Source organism: Equus przewalskii, chromosome 1 (genome assembly GCF_037783145.1).
Source record: "Equus przewalskii isolate Varuska chromosome 1, EquPr2, whole genome shotgun sequence".
Lineage (NCBI taxonomy): Eukaryota > Metazoa > Chordata > Mammalia > Perissodactyla > Equidae > Equus > Equus przewalskii.
In genome coordinates, this window is record NC_091831.1 from 80,182,005 (window position 1) to 80,206,048 (window position 24,044).

Sequence of the window (24,044 nt, forward strand, 5' to 3'; positions counted from 1 at the left end):
GTTACATCAAATGGTGCATTCTTTTTTTATTTTTTTTTTTGGTGAGGAAGATTCACCAGGAGCAAACATCTGTGGCTAATTTTCCTTCTTTTTCCTTGAGGAAGATTAGCCCTGAGCTAACATCCACACCAATCTTCTTCTATCTGTGTGTGGGATGCCTCCACAGCATGACTGATGAGTGGAGTAGGTCCATGCTCAGGATCCCAACCTGTGAACCCAGGCTGCTGAAATGGAGCATGGAAACTTTAACCACTCGGCCAGGGGGCTGGCCCCTGATACATTCTTTTTAAAAAAATGTTATTATATCACAAGGTGCCTAGCATTGTGCTGGGTGCTACAGCAGTTACAAAAAAAGCCTTGCTCTTGTCCCTGACTAAATAAACTTAAATATTGTTGAGGTGATAAAGGAACAATTTAAAAACTATATAAAAGAATCTATGGGGGCCGGCCCCATGGCCAAGTGGTTAAGTTCATGCACTCTGCTTCGGCAGCCCAGGGTTTCACCAGTTCGGATCCTGGGCGCGGACATGGCACCACTCATCAGGCCATGCTGAGGTGGCGTCCCACATGCCACAACTAGAAGGACCCACAACTAAAATATGCAACTATGTACTGGGGGGATTTGGGGAGAAAAAGCAGGAAAAAAAACGAAGATTGGCAACAGTTTTTAGCTCAGGTGCCAATCTTTAAAAAAAAAAGAATCTAGGATTACATGCTAAGTTCTTAGCCCCATTTGTGTGCATACACAGTTGCATACAGAGATCTTCAAAAGGCTTTGTGCACTTTTTAATTTACAACTTATTTTAGAAATGATAGAAACACAAGAAATTACATCTTGAAATAAATACATTTGCTAAAATTTAGGCCAAATACATTGCACAATCACTCTCAAAGTATTCTAATTTTAGGTCCTGCAACAAGTGAAAAATGGCTACTGTGGACAAGAAGATAAACTTTAAGCTTAGCAGAATTTAAGGTCATAAGCTTTGAAAAGAAAGCTCAATCGGACTTTCAATGTGTTTTTCAGGTTCTTTCTATTCTATCAACAATCTAAGTTATTAAACTTTTAGAAATACTAAAAAAACACAAAAAGACTTCGACATTCCAGAAAGCACATGCCAAGTGGGTAGCGATTAGAGCTGAGGATGAAGAAGTGGCTGGATTAGCGGAAGGACAGGACGGAGGGAGATGAGAATGCTTCTTGGTGAGTCCTTGCAAGTTCACAATGAGTTCACAGTGCGCTTCTGGCTGAAGACTGGGAGAGCGAGATCGAGGTCCACCGAGTGTCATCTGACGTCGGCAACTTTGAGGTCTGTGCTCCGAGGCCCAGGTTCCCGACCTTGACCTACGAAGTCTAAGAAGAGGTGTGGGTTAATGAATAGAGCACTGGATTAGAAGTCTGTGCTTTTTGAGTTCCAAGAGCCCAGGAACAACAAAACCAAACCAAACAAAGAGAAAAGAACAAGAAGACTGATTTAGCTGCACAGGAGGTGGCTGGGCCTCATGCTGGTTTGACGTCAGAAGATTGATGTTTAAGACCTGAAATAAGGCAAATATATTTTTTTTCCAGAAATTATCTATTACTTCATTCCTGCTATAAGCATGAATCTTAAAACGTACCTACTATTAGCCTTTGAATAAGCAGGCACTGGCTGACATTGCCCATGGCTGTCAAAATATTTGGTGGGCTCTTGCACAATTATGTTTCAGATTTATACAGATAGTCTTAATCAGTGCCACAGAAATTCTGTAGAAATTTCTATTTACACTGGGGTGTTATTTGTTGATATAAAGGGGACTATTTCAACATGTTCACTCCACTGAGTATATACCAGAACACAGAGCTGGCCTTTAAAATTGTGGGGCTGGCATTATCCAAGCTGTCTCTTGTCCTGGCACCGGAAGCCTTGTGCTGCTATCTAGCTGGCCGTAACTCTCCTCCCTTCTTGTCATCCACACTCCTCTCAACTATGTGCTTTAACATGATTTCAGTGTCCTGATGCTCTGGAATTCTTTCTCCTCTCTTTGCATCATCACATAACCAAATCTTCTATCACCTAATTTCAGCGGTTTCTGCTGGGTACTGCAGGTCAGACAGCAACATGACACCTGAAATTAAGGGAAATCATGCCAGGGTGTGGATGATAGATCAAAATGCTTCCCATCCCCTCCTCGCCCTTACACCCACACAAGTATATCTGTAACTCTCCCGAAGACACGCACTGTTTAAATAGGCAAATGAAGGAATACCTGAAATCTGGAAATGTGACTAGGTAATTACTGGAAGGAGGCACAGTGATGAGGTGGAAAATTCTGGGCCGTTGGTGTGGTGGAAAGCCTTCGGCATGCCCTCAAATCACACTGCCTGTGCTGGGGCTGCTGCATGTCAGTCTCACCCAGTTGTAAGGGTCCATCAGAGACTTGGGGTGGGCTCATTGGGGTGGTAGATTAAAGGGGAAAAAGCCCCCAAAATGCAGAGCTCTTTCATGTCGGATGTCTGAAGTGCTCCGAAGAGTTTATAACTATGATCCTATTGAATGTATTTAGAACACTTAAATCTCTTCCACAATTAAAACCAAGACTCGGTGGACATCAAAGTTATCCACTCCGTATACACTGCATTGGTTTTTAATCTGCGGTGGGGTTGTGTCTGCAAATCAGTCCTTACTTCCTCACCTCTTCAGTCTCTAATGCGGTTATGATCGTCTGTCATTTTTATTCCTCCGAGAAGGGACAGAGCCTGTTTCTCTCTTTTCTCTCCCTCTCTGAGGTGTGAGTCGTGTTTATTTTTACCTCAGAGTTGATGGACAGTTGCCAAGATGTAATCCTTTTCTCTACTTTCCTAACATTTCCATTGAAAATCACTCTTGTGTTCACGGTCAGGCGGAAAGACACTTTTGTTCGCATTTTGAAGTTCCCAAAGTGGACCTGGCTCTTCTCGGCTGTTGTTGGGACGGCTGGACACTGCCATTTACAGCGAAGGCCAGCGCGCCCTGCAGGGAATGAGCGAGTCGCCGGGGTCTGGACGTCCCAGCCCTCGCGGCGGCCAGTTATACTTAACGGGAGGCGGTCTGGATTCCGCCCTCGGGGAGAGCTGGGGGTCCTGTGGCCAGAGCCCGGCCTCCTCCCCGTTGGTCAGCCCGCACCCCGCCGGTGAGGTTCTGATCTCCGGGGACAGTGACTGTGGACAGGGTCGCCAGCACTGCCCGACCTTCTCTCCGAGGTCTTGACCGGCCAGAGCGGGAGCCTCTGTACCTCCACCCCCAGCACCAGCCGGCCTCCTCTGGTCGCACGGGAAGTGGGCCCCTCTCGTCAATTACGAGCAGCTTGGGGGGTTGGTCGACAAGCCCCCCCTTCCCCGGAGTGGGACCGCCGGGACAGGGCTCCGTCCCTCGAGGAGCGCGGGCAGGTGAGGGGAAGTCCCGACAGAGGCTGGAAGCGAGCCGGGGGCGGCGGGCAGGGCGCGGGGACATAGGGGGCGAGGTTAGGCGAGAGCCAGGCCGCGGGGGTGGGCCAGGGAGTGGATGGATGGGGGGGAGGGGGCAAGTGGGCGGGGCTGGAGGGGAGCAGGGGCGCCAGGGGGGAGGGGGCGCGGGCCGGGACGCAGGGAGGGGGCGGGGCCCGGGGCGGGGGCGGGGCGGCGGGGCGGGAAGTGGGCGGGGCGCCGCCGGGAAGGGGGCGGGCCGGGGGAGCCTTGGGCCGGGGCGGCGGCGGCGGGCGGGCGCGTGGCCGGGCCGGCAACGATGAGCGGGGCCGGGGCTGCGCCGGGGACGGCGGGCGCGGTTCGGGGTCTCCGGGTGGAGGGGCTGCCCCCGCTGCCCAAGAGCCTGAGCGGGCTCCTGCACTCGGCGTCGGGCGGCGGCGCGTCGGGGGGCTGGCGGCACCTGGAGCGGCTGTATGCGCAGAAGTCGCGCATCCAGGACGAGCTGAGCCGCGGGGGCGCGGGCGGCGGCGGGGCTCGGGCCGCGGCGCTGCCCGCCAAGCCTCCCAACCTGGACGCCGCGCTGGCTCTGCTCCGCAAGGAGATGGTAAGGGGGCTCCGCGGGCCGGGCTGGGGGGCTCTTCCCGTCCGGGCTCGCAGTCCCGGGAAAGTTCGCCGGGCCCCGCGCTCTGCTCTGCAAGTCTCCGCGCCCACCCGCCCCTTTCTGGTTCTTTTGCCCGGGCGCCGGCTCCGAAAGAGGGGCACTGCCCTCTCAACTACCCTCTTTTACTTGTCCTCCGTATGCCCACGATGGGACCCTCGCCCGGGAGGGTCCTCACTCTCAAAAGGCAGTTTTCTGAGACCGGGCGCCCCTAGTCCGGCCCTCGTTGGCTCAGAGACCTGGGAGGCGGGAGGCGCGGCGTGGGGTTCGCGCCCGGCCTCGGGGCGGGGGCGGCTTTGTTACCCCTCTCCGGAGTGGAACGGATCTCCCCGGTTTGGGAAAGGCTTTCACTGCGCCCGAGGGGTGAAGAGCTGTGTGCGATTGTTTTTTCCTACCCTGCAGAGGACAGCTTTTTGTCTGCGCGCGTGTAGACAGCAGATTGGAACAGCCCTGGCCCTCCTCCCCCGCGTCCTCGGCGGCGCGTGCAGAATCCGATTACGGCGGGATGGCTCCGGCCCACAGATGGCCGTGAAAGCCAGCGCTTACCCTGAACCCCTCGGCGCGGTAGAGCTGATTCCTCGAACCGGCTTGAGAGGGATAGGGAGGTGGTGCCCTCCCTGTTTGGGTGAAGCCCGTGTGGGTTCTTCGGGTTGTGTCTGAGCTCCAAACAATGGGACTTAGTTTTTCTCAGTCCTTGGGAAGTACGTTAGGTGTTTGTGGACCAGGACACACGATTCAGGTGACGCCAAAAGCAGGGCAAGGGTGGGGATTTAGGTGACAATGAGCTTTCTCCACCAGGCTTAGGCCCGGCTAGAAGAGAACAGAAAACTTCCTCCTTTCTAACCCTCTTGCTGACCCCTGATCACACCCCTCACACACACCCCGTTTCTTTTTAGAATCTGCTCATTCCTTTCACTTGGTGCAGCTCTTTCCCTCTCCTAGTGCAGATAGATACTTTATTAAGGAAATCTATTATGTGAAAGCTGTTTTTTTCCCCAAGAATAAATTTGCCAAAAAATTTATCATAGGAATCCTTTAAATATGCATCTAGTGCATTAAGAGATTGTTTAGAAAAATTCAATTTATGCATCCTTTTATCCTCAGGAGCTTATCTGTTCTGAAAACTAAGACTTAATTAAATCTAGAAAAGCAGCCTTAACACTTTTTAATCAGTTAGATATTGTCTCACGCTCCGTAGCTGGCATTGAAGTGATTTCCAATTCTCTCTGAAAAGCTTTTCTAAGCTTCTTAGAGAATGACTTAAATTCCAAGCCAGCCATTTTTATTTATTAATAAACATTAATCGACACCAGCATTGCACGGCTGGTGAGCAGCATTTTAATTAGATAAATCTACATCCAGTATGTTTACAGTCTGAAATTGGATGTAGCATAAATAAGATGGTGAAATAGGAAGACTCATCTCGGGTTACGTTCCATGCTGGAACAGAGACAGGAAAACCTCAGGGCCACTCCTGTCTTGAGGCTCTCTCTGGTTTATAAACATGCTCTGGAGTCTTGCAGTGGTGGCTTGGGAGTCAACATGCCATTCCCCAAAGTATTTTTCCAGGTCCCTCCTGGTGCGACTGAAGTACAAGCCACAACCTTATAATTATGCCTTTGTCCAGAGCTTTCTCTAAGCCTAACTATTTGAAGCCCAAGGAAAATAAACAGCCATCTTTGGTCTGTCTGATATTTAGCTGTGATAAAGTTAAGACATGGCTACAGGCCTTGAAAAGTCCCTTTTAAGAAATGTCACAAGGTCTTTAAACATACTGTGGTCTTTTGGCTTTTTAAGAGATTTGCTAACCTGAGGCAGTGGGGTCCAACCTAAGGCCTCACTCTAAGGCTCCCACTGCAGGGCCTTGCAAGATAAGAACGGGGAGTTCTTGCCTGAGTTATCTGCAGAATAGTTTGTGTTGATCTATTGAATTCGAAGAACTGAGGTCAAACCTTTGTCAAGGGATATAACTAGAAGTCATGGCAGAATGGGATTAATCCCTCTTTTTAAAAGTCCTGTGCACGCACAGAAAGAGGGCTGACTTCCAGCAGCAGTAGTGTGGAGGCCTCAGAAGACAACAGGATTTCAACAAGGGAAAAGGGTGTCAGGAGAGGGGCAAAGCGGAACTCTGCTCCAGTTCAGTAGCGTGGGGAGTGTACACTGCAAACTGGAGGGCGAGGGGCTGGGGAGGTGGGCTAAGCGGGTTGCAGAAAGCCTCAAGTAGCAAAGGAAGGTTTAAGCAGGAGAATGGCACAGGGCTGGCCTCCGAGGAATTAATCTGATGGCCGGGTGTAGGAGGGAGAGCTGGATGTAGGAGATGCTGGAGGCAGGCACGGAAGAAGTGAGCACCTCTAGCAGGGTGGGCCCCCGTGAGTGTGAGACAAGAATCAAGTAGGAGAGACTTCACCGGAGCAGAATCTGCAGGAATTGCTGATTAAATATTAGAGTTGGGGAAGGTGATGAGAAGGAATCAGAGATGACTTAAGCTTTTTTATGGGAAGTGCAGCTAAGCAAAACATTTAAAAATTACTCACAGTCCTAGCACCTAGAGATCATCACTTAGTATTTTGGGATATTTCCTGTGTAGGCACAATGTAAATGCTTTCCATCTATCATCTTATTTAGTCCTTTTCAATTCTCTGTGAGATAGATACTGTCCGCGAGATAAAGTCTATTTTATATTGTTTAAAAATCATTCAGAATTTAAGTAACTCCCTTAAGGTGACAAACTCAACCAGATGTGTTTATCCACTGCATTATACTGCCTGTGTGTGTGCGCACACATACACCCGCACATTCACGGATCACATTATACCTTCCGGTTTGCTTTTGGGGGGGCACGTATTGCAAACATTTTCTGGGTCAATATGTACTATGATGTCCTCAGCAACTGCAGAGTATGCCTTTTATGGCAGTAGTAATCTTGATAATCCATCATTGGAAAGTGGGGTTCGTCGTAGCAATGGGGGAGTCAGGAGGAGTGTCTGCTTTAGAGAGGAAGGTGGTTTGCCTTACATCAGTGGAAGGGTATGTTAAACATTTCAGAATGTGGAGCTGCAGGCTGGAAAAGAGATTTTGACCTGGAGATAACTGATTGAAGGCTGGTGAGGGTGGAACCTGCGGAAGCTGGTGGCCAGGGCACATGAGGGCAGGGGGAGCCTGTGTGAGCAGAGGGTTCTGTCCCATGATTGGTGACGCCCTGCTCTGGTCTGAGAGTCATCGTTTCCACTCCAAGTTTCAGCACTTCCTGTTCTAGTAACCCCTCCTTTGTGAGATTCTGTACTGTTCCCCTCCCCCAGTGGGCCCATTTGGAAAGCTGTGAGGGTCACACAGATGGTTGTTGCTCTGTAGACCAGAAAAACGTCCTGTAAAACAAGAAGCTGAGTTTGTTGGGTTTTTTTTAAACATCAGAGAATATTTTAAGATCACATTCAACAGATGTTTACCAGGTGTGTGTTAGGTATAAAGTGCTGTGGAGGATACAAGGATGAATAGGAATGACGTAGATGTTAGGAGCTTATACAATCTGGTAGATGTGGGCATCTTTACAGCAGTGTAATTGCCGTAGTTTAGAGCACTTCTCATTTTTCGTGAGCAAAGACTCCGCAGTAATAATAGAAACTCATGCGGAACTAGCTCTTGCAAAAGGAGAATCTTGTTCTCTGGTTGGATGGATACGGAGACAGACTAGAAACCAGCTGATGGGGCGCCCAGGAAGTCCACTATATTCTTCCCCTTCCCCTGCTGTTTTCTTTCTTTCTTACATTTTGGAATGTGGCTGCTAAGAGTGTCCACACTTTCAATTTTAGCCATGCTTCTTAGTTCCAGTTTGTAAATACTGTGTGGAAGGATGCCAATGTGCCCTGCTTGGGTAGCCTGGCCAGCCTGGGCCAGCTAGTAGTGACCGAGGGCAGGACGGTATTTTACTAAGCTGGTGTGACCATCTGGATGGGCTGGGGGGCTGAGGATTCCCCAAAGAAAGGACAGTTTGCAGAATCAGAACGGGGGGCTACTGGACATCAAAATACTAGATGTCTACCACAGACCTCTTTCTGTATGAAAATACTTTGCCCTCAAGGGCCCCACAGTTTGGAATAGTTTTATCTGCTAGGCTGGCAGGCTAGCTTCGCTCACTAGATCTCGGTTGGTGTTTCAAATCCTTGCGTGTGGTTGAAGGAGACCCTTGACTCTCAGTGTCAACTGGGTCCCCTGGCACAGATTTCTATAGAGACTGTCCTGCCCAGCAGCTCTGTGAGGTCAGCTCCTCGAGCTTAGATATCCAAAGGAGTCGCAGTAAAGTGTGGAGATAGAAAGAGCCTCCAACCTGGGGCAGGAGATCTTTGAGGGGCACTGGCCCTGGGGACTCCTGGGCTCTCCTTCTCCAGTCAGCAGCAGCAGGTTGTAATAGCTTTGACTTCGAGCCTATCTGCCTCATTTTTTCTTCAAACTATCAAACAGTTATTTTGGTCACCCACCTGTGCACGAGCGGAAAGTCATCAACACAGAACTTTTGAGTCCCTGAACTGCAATGGTTTGTGTGGGTGAAGAATTTAATCGGAGAAAAAAAGTTTGATTTCTGAGACCAGCAACACTTATCTTTCCCGCGTTTTTGTGGAGACCGCAACCAAATGCATCATGAGCTTGTCCAGTGACCTGTACTCGAGGAGATGTGCGTTAGCTTGAGTGGCCCACATCCCAGAGGAATCTAGTCCTCATCGTACATGTGAAACCAGAGTCTTAGACAGGAGTTTTTACTCTTTAAAAGAGTTTATGGTAAGGTCCAGTCTCGAGTCAGGCCTGTGAAACGTGCCATCGGGAATAAGAGCATTGGCTTCTAGTGCAGCGTTCTTGATTGACGCTGATCAGAGGATACTGGGAATGTCCTATGGGCTTTACTGCTGTCTTTGTATTTTCACTGGTCTTCCCACCAGCATGGTTTATCGTGGTGTTCCTCAAAGGATGGACCACTAGCCCCAGAGTCCCCCAGACTGCTTGCTAAAATGCAGATTCCTGGGCCCCTTCCTATACCTACACTTTTCACATGCTTTACACTTTAAACGAGAATCTTCACTTGTAACAAGCTCTTGAAGAGTTGGGAAGCTGATGAACCAGGCATCAAGAGCTTGAATTCTGTTATTAAATTATGTGATATGATCTAGGCAAGCCATTTCATGAGTTTAGACTATAGATCCCCTATGGGGAAAATGAGAATTAAATGCCATAAAGGATCCTTTTGGCTGTAGCAGTATAATTCTTTCCCCTGCATCCCTCTGTGGGTCTTTATTGTGCCTACAGAAGAAGTTTGCTCTGTCATAAAATAATGTGGGCACAAGTGCAGGGACCGCCTGTTGCAATGTGCTTGGTGACCCTGAGGACACTTGCACAGCCATGCCTGGTTATTGTAAATCCACTTAATGCAAAGAATTGGAAGGAGAAAAGGAAGAATCGTGCAAGTATGCTATTCTTGACTCAGTCCATCAAAAATTTGGCTGTCTACAATAGTTCTTAAAGTTTTTAGGCCATGATTACCTCATATAGTACTGGTCCCCATTCTCAGTAGCTACCCAATGAAAGCAAAAATTAAAAAAGTATAAATAACAGTTTGTGTACATGAAAGCACATGTGTTTCTGTGGGATGGGGGTGGGGCAGTAAGGGCAGGCTGTGGGGTCATTGGCCTGGTTTCATCCATCCATCTTTGATGTTATCTCTAAGTGAGCTTATACTTACAGTCCCAAAACTTAAAGATGTAAAGAATCGAAAGATATTTTTTCATACCACTTTCAACTTTATTATAGAGGCTATAAATTAATATTTTTCCTAAATCATAAGAATCTTACAAATGGCGCAACCTTTCGCTTTGGTCCCCCCTTTTGGTTAAAGGCATTTGTCTGTTAAATGTGAAGGTAAAAGTGCCCCAGTTGTTGGTGCTTTGGACCCCTCTTCATTGACCGAGGACCTCAAACGAGCAAGTGCCCAGGTGTTTCTGCGTCTCGCAGACATCAGGGCTGTCCTGTGCTCCAGGCCCTGGTCCGGCGTTGCTATAGATCTTAAAGGCCAGGTAGGCAAGGATGTTCAGAGAGAGCTTGAGGAGAGGACCAGGGCCCTCATGCAGTTCATTCCCATCGAGCGGCAGTTGGAAGCTTTGTGGTTTCGCTCCTGGGATGGCTGCCTAAACTCCGCGGAGACTTCAGACCTCAGTTTGAAAAGCTCAATTTTTCACGACCTGTGTAGGAAACCCTACAGACAGGCCACAGACTCCATGAAGAGGAAACCTGCCCTGAGACTGGCTGGTCAGATATTTGCCCCTCTTGCTCAACGTCATTCTCCAGGACCCCGGCCTCCTAGTCACCTTGTTCTCTGCCCGCATGCTCCAGATCTTTCCACCTGATAAGTAGACAGGCTTAAAGGTTGCTCTTTTCCTGTAGCTTGTTCCCCCTCAGACACCTTACACAGAGACGGTCATTCTCCCTCAGGAACTTTGGAGATGGAAAAACTCAGCCTTCCTTATGGTTCTGTGGACATTCGTTAAGATGTGGCCTTTTCAGTTTTTGCGAGTACTTTCTGTTCCTTGATTAACCCTAAGAGCCAAGTCTGGCCTAGTTTTGCAGGTATGAGAATCCTGTCTTCAAGGATTTGGGGAGGAGGTGCTGTCCTTGATGGGAGGGGAGGGGTGGGGCAGGGGATAGAGGAGGGTCTCCGTCCTCTGACCAGTACTCTCTGGGGGAGGGGTAACCTCTGTCAGACACCAGGCCGGTTCCAGCCTGGAGAGGCTGGGCTAAGGAAGATGACTGGAATACATGCGGAGAATAGAGAACATGGGAAGAGGGTGTTGGGTGTATTCTTAGGTTGTTGACTGTACTTAGAATTGGAGATAAACGCAGTGAAAGAGTGACTGTGAGGTGTTTAATGTCCCTTATAACAGATACGCAAATTTAAACAACAAGGTATCCTGTTTTACCTAAAGGACTAGCAAAGATGTAAAAGAATGGTCATAGTGATGGTGAACGTTTGGAGAAATAAACCCCATAAAATAGAATAGACACCAAACACTTTCTTTTGCTTCTTATGTCAGTTGTCTGAAAAGTGCTAGATGATGATAGTGTTTTCTATATATTGTCCAAGAACTTGGTTTTCTGATTTTAGCTTCAGATTTTCTTCCTTAACTGCATCTATTCTTGCAGAGAAGGAATTTCAATTCATTGACTATCCCTCAAGAAAATGACAAAGCACAAGCTAACCTTCAAATGTGTGTTGAGTTCCAACATGTCATTAGTAAGTTGTGTTTTTACCTCTAGTCCTACCTGCTTTTTCAACGTCAGCTGTGTCCGTGTCAGCATTTCACCATCTTGGACAATGAATTTTTAGGCCTTGGATACAAATTCTTGATAAGTGGTCTCCTGTTTGCAGCCTCAGGATTGGGGAGGCATTAGAAGGAAAGCATGCTTGTCACCCTCTCCCTTGCAATTTCATTATTATAAGTTTATCCTATAGAAATAGTTACACAAGTAAATAACAAACATGTAAATTACATTACATCCATGTCAGTAACATGGATATGTATTGTAGGGCTATATAATAGTATTTATAAGAGCAATAGAATGCTGTACCATTGTTGAAAAGAATGTGATAACTATATATATAGACAGAGATGTTCACAGTGTGAAAGAGTAAATTACGAACAGTACAGTCGGCCCTCTGTATCCTCGGGTTCCTCTTCTGCAGTTTCAACCAACTGCCAATCAAAAGGCCTACGATGGTTGCGTCTGTGCTGAACATGCAGACTTTTTTTCTTGTCCTTATTCCCTAAACAAAACAGTGTAACAACTATTTATACAGCATTTACATTGTATTGGGTATTATAAATAATCTAGAGATGATTTGAAGTACATGGGAAGGATTATGTAGGTTCTATGAAAATACTATTCTATTTTATGTAAGGGGCTTGAGCATCGACTGATTTGGGATCCATGGGGGGTCCTGGATACCAGTGGTAGCTAAAAAACAAACTCGAATGCATAGTGTCTTAAGGGATATACATTAAACTGCTAAAAGTGGGTATCTTTAGAACAGTGGTTCTTAAAGTGTGGTCTGGGGACGTCAAGGAGTCCCCCACATCCTTTTGGAGGTCCGTAATTATGTGGTGGTCATATTGACAAAAGTGTTTTTTTGAGTATTACCTAGGGAAGTATATCCACGTTTGGAAGATCTGCATAATGCAGTGAATCAGTCTTCCACGTTTTTCATATAACTGATGTTTGATGTTGCAAAATCATGCATGGTTTGAAGATCCATTCAAAGTGCAAGACTGATGGATTTTAATGTAAGAGTATGAAAAGTTCATTGCGTAGCTTCAGATTCCACACTGCAGTCAACTAAAGGGTAGTGTCAAAGAAGAATATCTACAATATCTGGAAGGCTATTAAAATACTCTTTTCTTTCCCAATTACGTATCTGTGTGAGGCCAGATTTTCTTCATTTACTCCAGCCAAGACACCATGTCTCAAAGGATCAAATGCAGAAGCAGATAAGCCAGACATTAAAAAGAGTACAAATGTTATTGTTGATAAAAATGTTATTTATGTTCACATGTAGTGGGTATATTATTATTTCTAAATGGATTAATAAATACTAAAATTTCTCAGTTTTAATTTCTAATAAGGTAAATATCAATAGGTATAACCCACGTAAACAAGAGCTCTTTGGGACCCTCAGTAATTTTTAAGAGTGTAAAGGGGTCCCAAGACCAAAACATTTGAAGATTGCTGCTTTAGAACATGGTGTTAGGGAAGACTGGTTCATATAATTATGAACCATTGAATCTTTAATACAATCAGAATATTTTTATAGTCGGAAAAAAGTGAAAGAATGTGCAAAGACGCTTCTTAAAGAAAATGGTCGATTGCTTTTCTTTATCTCTGCCTAGGACAGAACAAGAGGAAATAAGCTTAATTGGTATTAACATTAGTTTAGGTTAGCGATAAACAAGAATATCCCTATGAGTTAAGCAGAAAACTCAACTCAAACTGCCCGACCTAGCAGAGGAACTTATGGGAAAGTGTAGAGGTGGGGCAGGCCTAATCTGGGGGCGCAATCCTGCAACCTGTGTATTTTCTGTCTCTGAATCACCATGGCACTTCAGAGTCTGGGCTCAGCCTGGTGAGTCTAAAGCAGTAACAGGAGATGAAACTGACCAGATAGCACAAATGCGTTTCCGCTCAGGGGAGGAGAGTGTAGTGTAGACAACCACTTGGTGAATGGAAGCTTGCTTGCTTGCTTAGAGAGCACACAGTTGCAGCCCTCAGGGAGCGTCAAGGTCCTGCAGGGGTGTTTCTGTCAGGCTTAGGCAGCCCAGTTAATAGCTCCTTTCCTCTAGAGCAACACTGATGTACTCTCTCTCTTTGGTTTTCCTTTTCTAAACAGTTTCCAGGTCAGCGTCCTTCTGTCAACACATCCTTTCTTCAGAAACCAGGTTACGATCCATTAGGTCACTGCTTGCTGTATTACATTCCAGGCCTGTGGATACATACGAGACACCTTGATTAGATTTGGGGCATTCACCACCTCTTGTCTACAATAAATTTCTAAGCCGTCTGTATAAGCTTACTCATTCACTATGTTTTAAAAAAAATAACTTTGAAAGTTCTCTGTTTGTAAGTTAATACGTATTCATAGTAGAAAATCTAGAAAGTCCAGTAAAGCCAAAAATATAAATCACCCGTGATCTCAGCAGCTTGCTGTACCACAGCTGACATTGTGGCATCTTCCTTCCAGTATTGTCTGCGTAGGCTGTACAGTCCACTGGTCAGAGCACCAATGGTGGAGTCCTCGGCCCTGGTTGCAGCTCCCTGGGGCTCTGCCACTGGCTGTGTTAATTACACCTACCTCACAGAACAAAGATGAGCATTACATACTTGGATACAGTTGAGATGAGATTTTCTTCTCTGCACGCAATCCCCAGAAACAAACTAGTTAGCTGGTTAAAAGTTATGTGCTATTTTAAGGCTTTTGGTAAGACAATGCCAACTAGTTCTCCAGAAGGATTTTAGAAGCAGCCAGTCCCAACAGCAGTGTGCATCCATTCTATACTTTTTATTATTACTAGTTTCTAAAATTGAGTGACATACTTGTTGGGAAAAAAAATTAAGCAGTACAGAAGGCTGTAAATACCCAGTCGCACTTTCCAGAAATAAATTCTGCTAACAGATATTTTCCCTTCCAGTTAAAAGCTTGCACATGTGTGTGCATGTACATGTGTGAAGTGAGATGTACTAAACATGCTGTTCTGTCGCTTGAACTTCTGTGCTTAATCATGAATGTTGGTCGCTCTTCCACTTTAGTATATACAGAACTGCTCATTCTTTTAAATGACTGCCTAGTTTTTATTGTATACCATAATTTTATTTATGTATACCATCATTTTTTAAACCAAGTTCCTATCACCCATTCTGTTTCCATCTAAAATTTCATGCAACAAACTTTTTCTGCATCTGTCGCTGTTTCGGGAGCCCTCATGCGATAGTTCCTGATTCTATAGTTCAGCTTCGGATCTGTGCATGCCCTGCCCCGTGGAAGGTGGGATATTTTTCATCGTGTTGAGGAGTTGCAGGGGGCGGGGGCTCATTTCAGAGTCGATCTCATTATGACCCCCTGAGACTAACCCATCCCAGCCCCCTGACCTGCTTCCTCCCCGGCTCCACCCACAGACGGGCCCCATTGTGGAGCCAGGCACAAATAAGATCATTTCCTTTTATGTTTGTTTGGTTTTCAACTCATTGTTGTATTTGGGAAGAAGTTGCTTTTGTTTAAGTCTCTCAAACGCCCTGATGAATTACCCCGACTTTGAGTTTCTCAAATAAAACAGACTATTTTTTTTAAACACAATTTTTTGTTTCTGAAAAATATCCTAAAGTTTTTCATGATGCTCTGTTTGAAATCAACAATTTCCCTTCAAAGATTCCTTTCATCTTCTAAGCCTTGTATCCTAATGGTAATGTTTCTATTGTAATTTTTTTAAAGTCAGGAAGAACTCCCTCCCCCACAGCACCCTCCAAGGATATTTCGAGACTTAGGGACCCAAAACCCAGCTGGAAACCACCACCCTGTTGGAGGTGTATTCACATGGTCGTCCTACTGTGAATTTTTTTTTTAAAGATTTTATTTTTTCCTTTTTCTCCCCAAAGCCCCCCGGTACACAGTTGTATATTCTTAGTTGTGGGCCCTTCTAGTTGGGGCATGTGGGATGCTGCCTCAGCATGGCTTGATGAGCAGTGCCACGTCCGCACCCAGGATTCGAACCGGTGAAACACTGTGCTGCCGCAGCTGGAGCGCGAGAACTTAACCACTCGGTGACGGGGGCCAGGCCCACCCTCCCTGCCCCCGTCCTCACCCCCACCCCTAGTACTGTGAATTTTTGAAACAGTTTTGAGGGCGGTTCAGGATTGTTTGGCCCCATTGTTGATGTTGTGGATTGGTGAGCCACCTGTGTGTGCAGGGGGCCTCTGTGCCTGGGAAAAGAGAAGAAAAGGATCAGGAAGGAAGCAGGAAGCCAGAACAGAGAAAGGAAGGAATCGCTTTAGCAGTTTAAAGCAATGGAAACTAGTTGATAGTTCTTAATTGTCTTGAGCGTCTAGAATAAGGGACTACAAATTACAGGGTCTTAGAATTCTATGCTTTTTTTTAAATGAGCCTATTTGAATTCTAAGTGTGCTTTCAAAAGAGCTGTATTTCTCAATCCAGCTGTGATTTAGTAGATCAGCAGTCCTTCAGGGACATGTGGGGAACACATCACCAAGATGACAGGCTTCCGGGCCTTCTAGAATGGGGACAGTGGGGGTTAGCGGGCTTGCTGAGGGCGTGTCCCTCCCCCTCCCCACTTTTTTTTCTGGAAGGACAGGAAGTCCTTGTTCACGGGTAATTTCTTGTTCGTGGGTGATTTCATCATGGCCTGAAACAAACTCTCCATTTAGTTCTCTTGGATGGTCCTTCTCTTCCCTTCCCACATCCCCAGACCCTCAGACCCGTATGCTGAGAGACTGTTTCCGGGGCTGGCAGTCATGAGCCTCTCCCAGCTGCAGATGCTCGACTCTAACGAACAACAGGGAGAAAGATTGGTTTTGTGTCATCTGCTCCTGTTAGGCAAGAGGTGTCTTTTTGATGACATGGCGAGAACCGTGTGGTCTGAGGCTTTCCTCGGGGGCACCTTGGGGTGCGCTGGGCACAAAAGGCTGCCTGTTCAGTCCTGTCGCCTCGGCAGCTGCCTCCAGGGTGTAGCAAGGGGCCTGCTGAACCCAGCAAGGCCTCACTGCCAGGCTGCTTCTGCAGCCAGGTGTTCTCTGGCAGGGCGTCTGAGGTCTCTACAGTGCGGCATTTTCACGGAGTCAGCCAATATCCGAGTGCCTGCTCTGCAAGGCTCTGTGCTGGGTGCTGAGGGATCAACAGGGAGATTGGCCACTGCATTATGGGCTTGTCCTACGTTGGGAGAAAGAAGACCATATGCATACTTGTAAGGTAGAGAATAATAAATGCCTTCGACAGGCAGAGAAGGCGAGGGCAAAGTGAGGGACACTGGGGCTGAGCCAGTCAAAGTCTAAAGAGTAGAGGAGAAGCTGGCGTTGGACCAGGCAGGCAAGGAGGCTTTAGCAGATGCTGTGGGGACAGGTGGGGACTCGGGGTGAAGCGGCCTCAACCTGACCGTTGCATGAGTTGCAGGTAGGGGAGAATAGATCCACACAGATTATGGAACACTGCCCAGGGATGTTCAATTCGCCTCTCGAAAATTCTAGTGAAAGTGTTGAAACAACCCCAGCTGAGGGAGAGGCGTCCTGGCTGCGAAGTCAGGTTTGTTGGTTTACCTCATGTCCTCCTCGCTAATTTGGAGGATTTCTGGTCAGTCCGAGGAAGTTTAGTGCCTGAAGAAGAAGGCATTGATTGCAACACCATGGATGGATCTAGAGGGTATTCTGCTAGCTGAAATAAGTCAGACAGAGAAAGATAAATACTGTATGATTTTACTTAGATGTAGAAGATACCAAACAGAATAAAACAGAAACAGACTCATAGCTAGAGGAAACAAACTGGTGGTTACCAGAGTAGGGAGGGTGGGGGACCGGCGAAATATGTGAAGGGGATTAACAGGGACAAACTTCCAGTTATAAAACAAGCAAGCACAGCATTGGGAATATACTCATTAATATTGTGATCATTTTATATGGTGACAGATGGTAACTAGACTTATCATGATCATTTTGTAATGTTTATAATCACATCGCTATGATGTACACCTGAAACTAATAGGATATTATAAATGAATTATGTTTTAATAAAAAAAGAAGGTGTTGAGAAGCTGGGATGTGTGTAGGCGTGTGCATGCACGTGTGTGTGTGTGTAAAGCCCGGTTAAATTAGGCTAAACGCTTGGCATCTGTGTAGTAGGTGTGTCCAGGACTGTGCTGTGTTCCTAGGTGGGTCAGACCTTAGTTTCTAGGCCAGTGTTCCGCCCGATGACAAGGCACTTTGTGAGTCATCCGGCTGTTGCAATGCAGAAAGGTCTGGAACACAATCCACTTTCTTGCCTGGTGTGTATCCTAGGTAGGCCTGGAATACCTAGGAAATAACACCTAAGAAGAAAAGCCTGGGTTTCAGGGTAACGTGGGATGGTGGGCTGTCAGAGCCTCTGAAACCTGGTGGGGGTCGTGGAGCCGTGGAGCCCAGGCTGCTGCTTCCACCTGTGGCCACCTCCAGCCAGCCCAGGAAGGTGAAAGGCAGACGCATTCCAATAGCATGTCGTTCCCTGCTACTCCTTTTTCCATTATTCATTCCGGAGGTGGGAAATAGGGTCTTGGGATCCCCCAAGTGATCTGCTAGTATCAGTGACTCAGTAGAAGTACTTCCAGGATTCCAGAAGAACCTTTTCTATGACTTTTTGAGCAAATAAGGGTGTGACTCTGGGAGGGTGTGACTTCCTTTATTCAAGTTTATATTCTTTATATTAATTCTAGAAAAGATAGGTACGTTTGAATTAGCCGAGTCAGAATCTTGTGACTTGGTTATTGGATTCACATCTGGATACTGCAGAGGAGTCTTAGAACATCAGAGCAAGTCCAGGGGAAAGGACTGGGTGGTTTAGAGATCGGAACGTCATCACAGATTGTTGAAGAACCTGAGGATATTAGCTTGGAGAAGACAAATAGTTTCTTTTTCAGGGGATAACGGTGGGGGAGTGAAAATTACCTTCAACTATTTAAAAGATGATTAAGAAAGAGAGAAATCAGATTTGTTTGTATGTACCTAGCATCAAGATCTCTAGAACCTAACGGGCTGGGAGATTTTGCCTTTGTGTAAAGAATAATTATGTATGTTTGAAATGAACAAACTGGTTTGGAAGATCCTCCTTTTTGGGGTTTGAAGTAATACATCGAGGTCCTTTCCTATTTGAGAGTCTACACTTACCACCCTGCTCCTCAGGAGGCCGGTTTGCTGATAATCTCCATCTTGCTTGACTGCCCTGGCAGCCTCTACCAGAGAGGCCAGGTGGTCCTTGCTCAGCATTCAGGAGGGCATGGGGGCGGGAGGAACATGGTGGCACACAGGGTGCTGCCCTGCCATTCTTTCCCACGGTGAGAGTCTGCAGGCTAGCAGAGTGGGAAAGAATAATGACAATAACAATGATAGCAGCAGCTGTCGCTCTTTTTAGGACTGAATGATTTGTTCATGGTCCCACAGCTAGTGGATGGCAGAGCCTGAGTTTGAACCCAGGCAGGCAGGCTCCAGAGCCTGCACTCTTTATTCTATGCTCTTCCGTCTGGCTGGCCTGAAATTCAGTGCTCACAGGAGAATAAACATAAGTGGCCCATGAAAGACAGGCATTCGTATCAAGAACACTGGTTCTTCACTGGAACTGGACATCAGAATCGTCTGGGTATTTTTAAAACACAAATGTCAGAGACTCACTTTTCTTTCTGACGCACACACATGTGCATGCACACACACAAACTCTAATCAGGAAAAGGGGTGATGGCGTCTGACCCCAGGAAGTGGCATGTGGCAACCTGGGCATCTCTTGGTTTGTCGACGGCTGCCCTATTCAGGCTGTACTTTTCAGAGTAGAATGCCGTGGAGCTAGGTCTGCCCTCTCGGAACAGCTCAGGAAACTGTCTCTTGTAGGCACCTGCCATTCATTTCAGACAAAGCAGCGATGGTTTATGGCATAAAGTCACAAAGTGTTTGAGCTAGCTATGGATTATCCAATTTAAATCCCTCATTTTATAGGCAGGTTGCGGGCAGGGGCCTCAAGAAAGCCATTGAAAGTGGCAGAGCTGGGCCTGGAGGCCATGACTTCTGGTGAGGTCTCTTCCTAAGAAAACCTTCTTTGAGGAGTTCTAGGGTAGAAGGAATTCTAGAATAATGGGGAATCACTACGGAAACAACAGAACTCGCCTCTCTGTCTGGAAACCTTCCTTGAGCAAAATATGCTAAGCAGATGTGACCTGGTTGCATGTTTATGGTCTCTTCAGCCATAGTGACGAGATAGCTGGTGTCTGACGATTTAGACTGATTGAAGGGTGTGAAGAATAACCTGGAATTTAACACCCAGTCTTGTCACAAGATGAACACTTCTTTCTCGGCCCAGATTCCCTTGTGTGAAAGACCGTCTTGTGTGGAAAATCTCTTTGCTGGGTAATTGTAAAGACTGTAAATCCTCTAACACTTTGTTTTTCTATGTGCAGTTTCCCTGTGTTGTTAGTGCTGTAGTCCGGTGCTTGGGACACAGGAGGCATTCAATTACTGTTTTTTTAAATAGATTGATATTTAATACTCCCCATTGCCCCATAAGAGAATTTATTTTTGTCATGAACCGAGGCATAGAGATGATAAATAACTTGCTCAAGGGCCGAGAGGCAAAAGGCAGGTCTCCTGGCATGTTGTTTAGTTTCTCGCCTCGCAACTGAGTGAGGCCTGACGCCCAGCAGCATTGCTAGGCGCCACTCAGACCTACTGACTCAGAATCCGTGTGGTTGACAAGATCCCCAGGTGATCCCCAAGATTCCCCAGTGTAAGATCCTCTGGTCTGGGTTGCATTTCCCAGTGGATTAACCCTTCTCTCTTGAGGATTGATGGAAATGGTGCGTTTCCTGTCCTGACTGTGTGCTTTTCCCTCTGATGGGCAGTAGGGAAGGGAGGAACTTGAAGATAAACAAATCTGTGACTTTTAAATGTTCTTTGTTCTGTCATCCCTTGTGAAAATAGTTTCCAGGAGGATCTGTAAGAGGCCCCTTGGGCTTATTCAGTCGCTCTGGGGAGTGATCCCACAACCAATTCAGGGTGAGACTGACTCCGTCTGGAGGAGAGGGAGTCTGACCACTTCTCTTGAGAGCCTGGAGGCTGAGCTGGTCAGAGGGCAGGTGCTCCAGGGGGCCAGCGTGTGACATTGACCAGGTGAGCCACTGTCACTGGCAAGGGGACTCTGTTGCCCCAGGGAGTTGAGAATGACTCTAGTAGTAGGGGGAGGCACCTGTAGGTCTTCTCTGAATCTGATCGGAGCAAGAGGAAATGACACACTTGTATCTTGGTGTCCAAAGTGAAACCAGCTGGGCTACCAGAGTGTGCAGTGCTTCTGCTTGGCAGGGCGTGCCGGAGGCCAGAGTGAATCCCGCAGGCTGGGGCCCGCTGCTCTGCAGGTGTGATCCTTCCTGACACACTGAGTAATGTCTGAGGTGTGGGCATCACATAATTAAGGTTTTCTCAAAACTGGAAATCCAGAGCATTCAAGTGATGCTCTGAGTCGTTCGCTGTCTGGAAAGAATGTGCTGGCACGGGCAGATTGCTGGCTAAGTGTTCAACTAAAATTAAACTCAAGTGCTGACTTCTTGTTTTTACCTCCCACCCCTTCCCTCAAGGTTGGCCTCCGACAGCTGGACATGTCCTTGCTCTGCCAACTGTACAGCCTCTACGAGTCCATTCAGGAGTATAAGGGAGCGTGCCAGGCAGCATCCAGCCCAGACTGCAATTATGCTCTGGAGAACGGCTTCTTCGATGAAGAGGAGGAATATTTCCAGGAGCAGAACTCCCTCCACGATGGGAGGGAACGCGGCCCTCCGAGGGACCTGTCACTGCCCGTCTCCCCCCTCTCCGGCAGCGACTGGATTCTGGAGTCCCTCTAAAGCATCTCAGGAGGGAGGCGACTGTTACTGCCGGACACACCGTCAACAGTTGCTTCTCCTCTTGCAAGAAAGCTCCTCTGGCCTCCACTGTGGGTGGTCCTCAGGCATGTGGGATGAGTGCTGCCAGTTTACTTTGTAGGCAGGCAGATGTCCGTGGACACATGGCGGCAGTCTGTTCTGATGGCTGGAGTTTCTGCTCAGGCGATCTAGGGGTGCTCAGCATTGTCTTTGACACCCTGGAACTGAGGACTCCTGCTGAGGATTCCTAATGAGAATAGAACAAGGGGGGTTCTGGAGAAGACCTTTTTGGGTATTTTGTGCGAGACAGTTTTGAGCTAGTTCCTTCCTTCTGGATCGTAGGTGATCTCACACCTTCTTTGTTGTAGGCTTTGCCTCCAGCTTGCAATGTGTCACAACTAACTTTCCCCTTCTCCCCTTCCTCCATACATTCTGTGGCCTTTCTGGCTGTTTCATGAGCTTTTAAGCCTCTTGGTTGAGTTTTATTTGTTCCTAAGCTACATTCCTAACTGTCCAGGTGACTCCGTGAAAGCTTTTTACTGGAAAAGTCAACATTTCAGGTCACACCAATCAACTACATTCTCTTAAGCTGTCAAAAAAATTTATATCATTCTTTGTCCATCAGATAGAGGAGGAAGGAAGATAATACAAAGATTTGTTGAGTGGGGAAAAAAAAAACTGGGGCAAGCTGGTGTTTTGTATAATTCTCTGTAAGATGGCAACGTTTTTGTTTTTAAAGATTCTGAATGTACACTGGTATGTTAGAAAGCAAACTCCTCCATTCAAAACAGTGATCACCTTAAGCCTTAATATATTTATTAAAGTACTTTATGAATACTTTATACTGTGTAGGTTAAAAATAAGGATAAAATGCCAAACTCTCTGTAGTTGTGTATTATTTTGGTCTGAATTCGGAGTCATCCACTTTCATAACTTGAATGTATTGAATCCACTCAAATACTGAAAGAACATTACAGTTTGTTTTCTTGCTATTAAGAATTTGAAAGAAGCTTTATTCTTCTTTTGGCTTATTCTTGGAACTGTTTTCTCCACAGCAGACCACCATGGACAGTTAGGTCTCAGTGTTGCTGGTCTTTGAATACTTCAGACTCCTTGCTCTTCTTTCTTTTGGTGTGATAGTTGCTTATTAGCACCTCTTGTGGGTCAGAGAGAGGAAGTAAAACTCATCCTCATGAACCAACATGTTGACAACCTGTTATGTACACGACCCTGTGTCGGGAACCGGGGTGAGGTACAGAGAAGGAAGAGCGTTTGTGCTCATTTCCTGTGTTGAGAGGAGTAGTTAAAATGAGGGATTGCCTTCAGTGGGTGACATAACTGTTCAGTGGGGACAAGACAATTGGCAGTGACAGACCAGGTGAAGTCTGGTAATCTACAGGAGCGTCTTCCTTTGAGGCTGGCCCCTGCATAACAGTGAGTTGTACCCTAGGTCAGCTGTTCTCAACCCTGACCACATTAGAATCACTTGGGGAGCCTTTAGAACAATAGTGAGCCTGGCTCAGGACGCCCCCACCCTCACTCTGATGTAATTAGTAAGGAGTGAGGCTTGGGCATCCGTATGGTGATACAATGCAGATCTAGTTGAGATCTACTGTTCAAATGTGGTCCATGGAGCAGGCGTCACCAGGAACATGTTAGAGATGCAGAATCTCATACCCCACCTGGACCTACTGAATCAGGCCTGGCATCTTCACAAGATGCCCCCAGTGATGATCCTTTTGCACAGAGTTCAGGAAGCACTGCTTCATGTCAGCCCAGTGCCAACACTGCTGCTCTGAGAGGCTGTGGCATCTCCTTGCAGCACTAAAGAAGAGACTGGCCTGCCCCAGGCAGTAGTCAGGACACCCAGTCCTCTTGGAATGGGCCAAGAATAGCCAGGAGCAAAGCTTGCAGGGCTGGCTCGGGCTCGGGGAAGCCCCCTCGTTTGGAATGCGAGCTTCCCTGGCGCTGCTGCCTCTGGGCTCTGCTGGGACTGTGACAATGCATAGTGTCTTTGAGTTTCTGGGCTCTTATCTCATCATTGCGGGATAGTCTATCAGAGTTAGAAGTGGAATGAATCAAGGCAAGCAAGGGGCCTCTCCCTTACTGTTGGGAAGAGCTAACATTCCTCACTCGTGTGGTGAATTGGCATATATGCATAAACCACTGCAGTTTCTAATACTCCTGAAATGTATATAAATCACCCCAAACTTTGTCTTACTCCAATCGTCATGTACTGTTGAAAACACAACCTCGCAAGGAATGTTAACATTTCCCAAACCGTAAAATGTTTTCTAATACACCCTCCTTACAGTTCTGCAGATGACTAGAAAATAAATTGAGCTGGGGTCCTGTATTGCTGCCTGGAGTAAATCATGACCTTGGAAGTTCAAAGTGCGACTCTTGCTACTCAGTGGCTAACAGAGTGCCTGGTAGGTGGTAAGACAGTCCAACTTCAGCTGATAAAGCTGAAGAAACTGTAATCTGTGTAAGGCAGCGTACATAGTGGTTAAATAAAAGCACTTTTATCTTCCTAAGGTGTATGTGCAATGAACCCAGAATTGTTGGTAATTTGTCTTGCAATTCACAAATGATGCCGTTCCTCTTATGTCCCTAGTGGAATTCATAGTTAACCAAAACCAACCTGACTCCTTGCTTTCATTTATCTATAACTTAGAGTGATGTCATTCATTCAACTAACGTTTATTAGCAGTTTTGTGGGTCACGTTGAGCTAGGCACCGAGAACACAAGATGAATAACATGAGAAGCCTCTGGCAAATGCAG

The 24,044-nt window shown here is 46.8% G+C and overlaps 1 protein-coding gene and 1 long non-coding RNA gene across 2 annotated transcripts; one reads left to right on the forward strand and one right to left on the reverse strand.

The window, feature by feature from the left end:
* Positions 1-764: 764 nt before the first annotated feature.
* LOC139075051 (uncharacterized) lies at positions 765-3,603 on the reverse strand. Its single transcript, XR_011525079.1, has 2 exons — positions 2,251-3,603; positions 765-1,354 (listed from the first exon to the last, which is right to left on the reverse strand). It is a non-coding gene; the product is annotated as an uncharacterized lncRNA (long non-coding RNA).
* A 103-nt stretch (positions 3,604-3,706) lies between these two features.
* FAM89A (family with sequence similarity 89 member A) lies at positions 3,707-23,796 on the forward strand. Its single transcript, XM_008524807.2, has 2 exons — positions 3,707-4,028; positions 20,978-23,796. Exons 1-2 carry the CDS (start codon positions 3,744-3,746, stop codon positions 21,239-21,241), a joined length of 549 nt encoding a protein of 182 aa, XP_008523029.2. The 5' UTR covers positions 3,707-3,743; the 3' UTR covers positions 21,242-23,796.
* Positions 23,797-24,044: the final 248 nt, after the last annotated feature.

Bases quoted from the DNA above. Each gene is read 5' to 3' on its own strand.
- FAM89A (XM_008524807.2), top strand. From the start codon at position 3,744: ATGAGCGGGGCCGGGGCTGCGCCGGGGACGGCGGGCGCGGTTCGGGGT. The intron at 4,029-20,977 runs GTAAGGGGGCTC...CCTTCCCTCAAG, and splicing joins CTCTGCTCCGCAAGGAGATG to GTTGGCCTCCGACAGCTGGA.